This window comes from Helianthus annuus, chromosome 4 (assembly GCF_002127325.2).
Source record: "Helianthus annuus cultivar XRQ/B chromosome 4, HanXRQr2.0-SUNRISE, whole genome shotgun sequence".
Classification (NCBI taxonomy): domain Eukaryota; kingdom Viridiplantae; phylum Streptophyta; class Magnoliopsida; order Asterales; family Asteraceae; genus Helianthus; species Helianthus annuus.
In genome coordinates this window covers 180,990,289-180,999,076 of record NC_035436.2, presented here as the reverse complement: position 1 = coordinate 180,999,076, position 8,788 = coordinate 180,990,289, and the positions used below count along the sequence as shown (strand labels likewise).

Sequence of the window (8,788 nt, the reverse complement as noted above, 5' to 3'; positions counted from 1 at the left end):
AATATATAGTAATATATAGTAATAATAATAATAATAATGATTGATTAAACAAACAATATCTTTTAGATTATTAAGCTGTAGAAGTACTCACTCTAATCTCACTAGTGATTTAAACTTGTCTTCCTTTTCACAACAATTAATAATTACAGTGATGTAACTCGTCGACATGTGTAAAATTAAATGGTATAATAGTTAGCGGCGGATCTAGATGAAAAAAATCAAGAGTATCCAATACATAAAACATTTTGATTTTTTTTTGCACGATGCTAAGAAAGTATCCCAAGCACCCGTGGCCCCCACATAGATCCACCCCTACTAATAGTTTACCCATCTATAAATTATAAACCTAGACCTCACTTGCAAAACAACATCATGAATCCTTTAGACCCTGTAGAATTCAGAAGAAATGGCCATATGGTCATAGACTTCCTTGCTGATTATTACCAAAATATCCAAAACTACCCTGTCAAAAGCCAAGCCAAACCAGGCTTTCTACTAGAAAGTTTGCCTGATTGTGCCCCATTGCACCCCGAGTCAATTGAAACCATAATCAACGATGTGCAAAGAGATATTATTCCAGGTATAACACATTGGCAAAGTCCAAACTTCTTTGCCTATTTCGCGTCTAGCGGAAGCACAGCAAGCTTTCTCGGTGAAATGCTTATCAACGGCTTTAATGTCGTTGGATTCAACTGGGAATCATCTCCGGCTGCAACCGAGCTGGAGATGATTGTTATGGAATGGTTATTGAAACTACTACAACTTCCCAACTGTTTCTTCTTGCTATACCTATAGATGGGTTAGGCCAGCATATGTCGCCGGTGGAGTACCGTACTATTCTTAAGTATCGCCTCATGATTCCTTTATTCCCAGTTGATGAGGTATGCCCGGTTTGTCATAAGGCGTGTTTGGATTCTTTTGGTGAGCATGCCGTTCATTGTAAAGAGCTCCCGGGGTTCAAATACCGACATGATTTGGTTAGGGATGTCCTTTTTGACATATTCAGGTGCGCTGGCATTTCTGCTAAGAAAGAGGCACCCGTTAATTTCTTAACAGACCCGTTGGAAGGGAGATCTACCCTTCGACCAGCTGACATTCTGGTCTTTGGATGGGTAGGAGGAAAACACGCATGTGTGGATCTAACAGGGGTTTCTCCGCTTGTGGGCTTAGGGAGTAGTGCTTTCACAGTGGGTCAGGCTGCTTTAAAGGCTGCTTCGGGTAAGGTGATCAAGCATGAGAAAGCATGCCTTGACAACCAGCACGTGTTTATCCCATTTGCTTTTGATACTTTTGGTTTTCTGGCGCCAGAGGCTGTGGACCTACTTAGTTGAGTTCAAAGGGTCATGCATAGTAATGTTATGACCCCGAGATCTATGGACGTAGTTTTTAAAAGGCTTAGTTTTGCTATTCAAAAAGGGGTAGCGGCGCAGCTTGTAGCCCGTTTACCAACTATCTCAATGTAAATTATCATCGGAAGTTATATTGATTTTTATGACAGTTTATTAAGTTTTTCTCATTCTCAAACGGTGGAGGAGGTGTTTTGCATGGAACTACTTGTGAAGCCTTCATATGCACGTTACATGCTGCAAGAGAAAGTATACTTGATCATATTGGAAGAGAAAATGCACGAAAGCTTGCGGTATACTGCTCCGATCAAACGCATTTTTCTTTCCAAAAGTCTGCGAAAATTGTTGGGATCAACCCGAAGAATATCCGACAAGTTTCAACGTCGAGATCATCAAATTTTAAGTTATCCCCGCGATTACTGGACGAGATGATTAAGAAAGATATTGAATCTGGGTTGGTTCCAGTGTATTTATGTGTTACTGTTGGGACAACGTCAATGGCGATGGTGGACCCCGTGGGACCGTTGTCAGATGTGTCCAGTGCATACAATATGTGGGTCCACGTGGATGCCGCGTATGCTGGTACCGCCTGTATTTGCCCCGAGTTTCGTCACTTCCTCAATGGTGTGGAGGGTGCAAGCTCCTTCAGTTTTAATGCACATAAATGGATGCTTACAAATCAATCTTGTTGTTGCCTTTGGGTTAAGGACAAATCGGCTCTTACCAAATCTCTCTCAACAAATTCGGAGTATTTGAAAAACCAAGCCACTGAATCAGGACAAGTAGTCGATTACAAAGACTGGCAGATCGTGCTGTCGCGAAGATTCCAAGCCTTAAAGTTATGGATGGTGCTAAGGAGCTATGGGGCGAATGGTTTGAGAGAAGTCATAAGGAAACATGTGAATCTGGCTAAGGATTTTCAAATGCTCGTGAGCGCGGATAAAAGGTTTGAGATTATAGTGCCTAGATATTTTTCTATGGTGTGTTTTCGAGTTTCTCCTGAGGTGATTGGTCAGTGCTATGACACTGAGCACGAAGCAAACGAGTTCAACCAAAAGCTGTTGCAATCTGTGAACGCGACAGGGTGTGTTTACATGACGCATTCGATCGTTGGAGGGGTTTATTTTATTCGGTTTGTTGTTGGGGCAACTCTCACTGAAGATAGGCATGTGATAATGGCTTGGAAGTTGATTTGTGATCAAGCAACTTCCATGTTGTGTACACCAACGCCTAAGTGTATTTAAGGATGGATATATGGAGCGCTTCGATCGCTAGCTTAATTAAGCACAATATACTATCTATTTACTAATTAAGTTATCTAAAATAAAGCAATTCTACTTGCTACTCTTCACATAATGAAGAGTGAAATATTGATATTGGTGGTGCATAAAAGCCTTTTCAATTCGGTACTACTCTTCATTGAAAGCAGTATGGATAAATCTGAAATAACTTATGCTTAAATAATTAAATGTTCACAATGGTATGTTTAAATTACTATTTGGTCCTTATGAAATTATGGTAAGTTGATCATTTTGCCTTTCTATAAAATTAAGAATTATTTAATATATAGAGTAAACTGTAATTTGGTCCCTATGATTTTATTAAGGAATCAATGTGAGTCCTTACTTTGGAAATTTTACTTCTTAAGTCCCTTTGCTTTAGATTTTGTGACATTATGAACCCTTCCCTCTAACACCGTTACGACTTTCTGTTAAATGCCTAACGGCCAGAGTTGGGGTGGGAGAAGAATTCTCTTTTCAATATCAAGGATTTTATTTATGAACCCCCTCCCTCTCATCAAAACCATGTTGACTTTCTCTTTCTTTCTCACATACACATACATAAAAACCATCTCCACCACCCCCCACTGCACCACCACACAATCTCCAATGCACAACCACCCCCACTGCACTAGCACCACCGTACCACCACATCACCTCCTAGCGTTTGGCGTTAAACAATGGGGGTTTACTTTGTCAAATAGGGAGGCTTTTGATACGAACCAATCGGTTGATAGATAATCCGTTGAGTGGATCAAACTCAAAAGAAATTAGGAAGAAACAAGACTTGAGATAACTCTTTAATATTTTTCATTGATAATAAACTTAGAAACATAAATGGCTTTATATAGCCTTACAAATAAATAACTAATACTACCACTAACTCCACTAACTATTTAGGCTTCATAAGTAACTAACTCCACTAACTATTTGGACTTCATAATTAACTAACTAATTAATACTAAAGATAAGCACAACTCTTGTACGTGGGCACGGTTGACGGAAATAGGCACATATCAGCTTTAGGCTGTTGAGTTGAAGGGTGAGAGTAATTTGAAGGAGTGGGTGACTATGGTGGTGAAATTGGAAGTGAATGATGATGATCGTGATGCGGATGTGCATTTTGAGGCGTTAATAAAGGATTTGGGGATTACTTGGTTACACCCTGGGACAAAGTGGTCATTTAACCCATATTTGACGTTAAATCTAACTGAAGTTAGCAGGAGGGACTTACGTTGTTACTTAAAAATGACATCAGGGACTCTGGAAACAAAATTTCTAAAGTGGGGACTCATAGTGATCCCGCCCTAACACTACAATGACGCAAATTGCAGTTTACTCTAATATATATATGTATATGTGTGTGTATATACGGATTTGAAGCATAGAATTTAACTTAACAACCTAAAATCATAGTCGTTTTCTAAATTCATGTGTTTTGCTAACAATTGAGCCCCAAACTTCGAACCTATGTTACGTGACAAACTGGTAATCAAGCTATAAGAACGATAAAGAGAAAAAGAAGAAGAATAATGATACTTAAGGGAAAAAAAGGGTAAAACCCAATTCAATTCATAGATAATTCATTTGTACGGATTTTAGGGATGCAAACGACCCGAGCCCGAGCTCGACCAGGCTCGAGCTCGAGCTCGTTTAACATATGAAAACTCGAGCTCGAGCTCGGCTCGAAGGTAATTTTTCAAGCTCGAGCTCGGCTCGGGCTCGACTCATTTCGTATTTATTAATTGATTTATATTAAATATAATTATTATTATGCATATAATTTAGTTATTTTTTTACATTTATATAAATGGTAATTATTATTATATAAATATATGTTTAATATATTAATAAAAAATATATAAACAGAAAGCTCGTTTAGGCTCGCGAGCCCGCTCGAGCTCGATAAGCGAAGCTCGGGCTCAGGCTCGTTTAGTAAACGAGCTTGTTTTTAAGCTCGGGCTCGAGCTCGAGCTCGTTTAAGCTCGGCTCGTTCGAGCTTTTTTTCGAGCCGAGCTTGAGTAGCTCGCGAGTAGCTCGGCTCGTTTGCACCCCTAATCATAATATATGCTTGAATCCTCCTTTAACTATAGAATATATAATGCTGTGAAGTAACGCATACAAGTTAAAATGAACTTGTAAAACAAGAATAGATCACCTTGTACGTCACTCTTGATAATACCTTTTTGGGAAACAAACGCGTTTGTATATATTTTTTAAAATAATTGCTTTGCATCTTTTGCATAATTAATAAAAACAATTTAACATGTTATATCAACATAAATGAACGAACATACTCAGGGGCGGATCTACCATTATACAAGGGGTAGCCTCCGCTACCGCTTGGTCGGAAAATTTTTGACGTTTTTAGTGTAAATTTTGGAAAAATTTGACGTTTTTTTGATTTCGTTACCGCTTATTTATAAAACGTTCCTGCTTGGTCGGAATCCTAGATCCGCCACTGAACATACTCAACGAGGTAGAATAGAAGTACAAATTATATGAAATATATGTCAAGATGGCGTGTATCTCACTTGATTGTAAAATTTAGTTATCCTTTTCCTTTGGCAATTGTTTTAGGGGTGATTTAAACCAAGGTATCCAAATAGATGTTGTTTGTTGGTACATCTTATAGGCTTCAACTCTATACTCTTCTTTAAGCATTCTTTTCTCCACAAGTGTAGTCACATAAGCTAGACACAAGGTGTTTATGAGCGCACCAACAAAGACCCAAGCGCCACCTAGGTTCCAACCAAACATGGAAAGTCCCCACCACCATAGTTGTTCGCCAAAATAGTTTGGGTGTCTAGAATAATACCACAAGCCTTCATCGAGATTGGGCACGATGGCCTCTCCTTCCTTTTTCAGTTTTTCATTCATGCTCACAAATGTGTGAAGTTGAGTGTCGGCGAAATAGGCGTAGATGATGCCACAAATGCAAACAACTAATGCAGTTATGTCCCATATGTTTAGTGGCTTGTTGATCGAGTGAACTATATACAAGGGTAGACATACTCCAAATAGAAATACCTGTTTGGGAAAACGGAAATCATTTATCAAATTTTCCAAAGAGAAAGGATCGGTTATGATTTCGCTCATTAATTTTGCAATCGTTGTTTTGGATCGTAAATTTTGATCACAATAACCAGTTTTCTAGTAGTGAGAACCATGACAACATGCGGGTTCGCAAAGATAATCAATATGTTTACCTGTTGAATGAGGTAAACACCAAAGAACGAAACCCACCACCAGTTTTGGCCGTGCTGTCGAGCCATATCTGTGAACCTCCAATCTTCTCTTGCGCCCCATTGCCATTTCTCCCGACGAAAGTAGTTATGAGTCAATCTAATAGCCCAAACCCATGTCAAAACCACCACCACCATCGACCGCCACAAGTTATATTCTGCACCAGGGTGACTCCAAAAGTAATGCACCAACATCACCGGAATCACTGTCCAATATAAATCTATCATCTGCATATATATATAAAACCAGCAGATCCTCTGGTTAAAAAACACAAACTAAATAACATCAACTATAAACTGTCAGCTGAAATGTCTGATTGAATAAACTAAAAAACACTACTTTTTTTCACACTATTCTAATCAACTCCTAATTCCACACAAGTGTATACCGTGAAACTTGAACCCTCGACCACGTGAAAGGGCACCCAGGCCTGTCCCTGAAAATCTTTTAGAATTTCGAGGGCTGGCAAGTAGAGAAAACGAGCCCTTAAAATACAAGAGCTTTGTGTTTTTTTTAAATGGGTTTAAATTTAAAACAGTATTTGATTTAGTTGGGCTAGATAAGAATTAAGTTTATTTCTCTATATAGGCCTAAACTAAATAGAATAAGTACGTTAATGAGTCTAAAAATATATTTGGTTTTAACTTTTAGTTTTAACCATGTATTTACATATAATAAATTATTTGGCCCCGTGTGAGAGGGGTCCTGGGCGGTTGCCCACCTTGCCCCTCTCATGGGCCGGCCATGGTAACCACTAGGCCAAATGCCTTTGGTAACCACTACTAACTAACAAATCGGTATGTTTGAGAGACTCCGTGAAATTTTGAAAAAAAGACCACCAACATCCTAGATTTCGTCGGTTTTGGTGGGAACTCATTGCCGACGGATTCTTGTCGGTAACCACTTTCCCGGCGGAATTGGCCGTCAATGATACTCATTTGTTTATTAGTGAACGTAGATCAGAAACTATACCCAGTTGCTGGATTGTAGGAGGCTAATGAGCCAGAAACCGACATCGATGTTGAGGAAGAAGAGGGTGTTAGCTAAGATGAGAGGATGGTGATAGCACCAGTTCCAGAGAGGGGAAAGAATATGGTGATCATTTTGGTGGTTATTTAGGAAGTAAATGTAGAAGATGATTGAAGGGAGTGGAGCTATGAATGCAATCAAAACATTCTTCAAAGCCATGTTTGATTCACTAAATTAAGATCAAAAGCATGATATGCCTAATGAAGAGTGTTTAGTGTTATATATACAGCCACTAGCTTCTCTTTGCATGTGGTGTTCATCACAAGTTACCCACGGTTGGACATTCTTTTTCTAAGGCTTATGGCTTTTTAAATGGTATATTTTTCATAACATTTTAAAAGATTATTACAAGTGTTGGATGAACATAGGTAAATAATTTCGTTATTTCCTTCTAAAATTATGAAGTTTTATATCTACTCCTTCAAATTTAACAATACACACTAAACATATTTTATGTTTTATACATTTCCCACAGTAATATAGAATAAAATCAATTATAATGTTAAAAGTGTATATTGTTTTATAACATTTTTCATTTATTTATTTACCGAAATAAAATTAATATAAGAACTGATTTAACTTTATTTATTATGAAAAATGCGTAAAAAATACGGACAATTTGGATTAGCCTATGTTGTTTGGATTTTTGAATTTTTGTTGTTGGTTTGGTTTACGACCTGAATTTATATACTATAATTCTATATATATTCATTTCTAATATTAAACTGATGATGAAACAAAAGCCTCTACTTGTGTAAACTAATTTTATCAAATTGTATTTGGTTTGTTTGGTTTATAGATCTTGAGGTACTGTACTTCTAGACAGTTCGGATCCACATTTTCGAAACTTAATCTAATTAAAGTTACATAATTGAGTAAGGGGCTGTTTGGTAGCCTCTGAATGGTCATTAAGAGGGTACCTCTTAATGGAATCATTAAGAATTTTACCAATGAGAAGGTAGAAGAATGTGATATGTGATGATTTACCATTCAGAGGTTACCTCTTAACCATTCAGACTTGAGGTTACCTCTTATTCATTCAGAGGTTTTAAACCATTAAAAGGTAACATCTGAATGATTATTAAGAGGCTACCAAACAGCCCCTAATTGTATTGGCTTAACATAGAGGAACACCTCTAGTAAATATGATATTATGAAATTTAATAGGTGTATACTAAGCATATACTACCAAACATGGATAAGTTTATATACATGAAGGATAAATAGAAATTTTTCAATAAAATGAGTTTACGCATAAGTCATAACCATGGTTGTAAAAATCCTGACTAGGTGCCGATTAATCGTCATCCCAATTAATTGCTAGTCTCCACCTCACCGTCCAACTAGCGACTAGCGATTACTACAACACTACGCATAACAATCAGGATTGTTTTAGACTTTTATTGGGTGTTTGAGTGCGAATTCTACATTTTTTTTTCTTTATATATAGTTAATCATACACATGAGTCGGTCGATAAAAACTTATTTTCAAAATATTAATAAATATAAAAAAAAATAACTAATCTGTATAAAATTCATTGCTGGCAAATCGTGTCTTAACAGGTTTCTGACGGCGCATACAACATAAGTTTCAAACATGATTACGACTCGTTTAACTACTTTCTACCTCATGTTTATAAAACAGTTTTATGTTTTATGTACAAAGATGAATAAATGATAGATCCTAACATTGTAATTTTAATTATTTTAAAAATTAAAAAAGTCAAAGGGTGTATTTTTCAGTCAAACAGGTCTAATCGTGTCTTAACAGGTACCCAATTGCTAACCCTTTAATCATTTATATAAAAGTTAAATGAAATTAGATGTTTAAACCTGGCGCGCAGAAAGGAGTTATCATGCTTAATGATAATTAAAGGATATAAATAT

General features: G+C 37.1%; 2 protein-coding genes across 2 annotated transcripts; one reads left to right on the top strand and one right to left on the bottom strand.

Moving 5' to 3' along the window:
* Positions 1–372: 372 nt before the first annotated feature.
* On the top strand, positions 373–2,590 carry LOC110937381 (tyrosine decarboxylase 1). Its single transcript, XM_022179792.2, has 2 exons — positions 373–779; positions 1,516–2,590. Exons 1-2 carry the CDS (start codon positions 373–375, stop codon positions 2,588–2,590), a joined length of 1,482 nt encoding a protein of 493 aa, XP_022035484.1.
* A 2,436-nt stretch (positions 2,591–5,026) lies between these two features.
* On the bottom strand, positions 5,027–7,060 carry LOC110935109 (uncharacterized protein C594.04c). Its single transcript, XM_022177676.2, has 3 exons — positions 6,845–7,060; positions 5,836–6,099; positions 5,027–5,656 (listed from the first exon to the last, which is right to left on the bottom strand). Exons 1-3 carry the CDS (start codon positions 7,058–7,060, stop codon positions 5,174–5,176), a joined length of 963 nt encoding a protein of 320 aa, XP_022033368.1. The 3' UTR covers positions 5,027–5,173.
* Between the last annotated feature and the right edge of the window lie 1,728 nt (positions 7,061–8,788).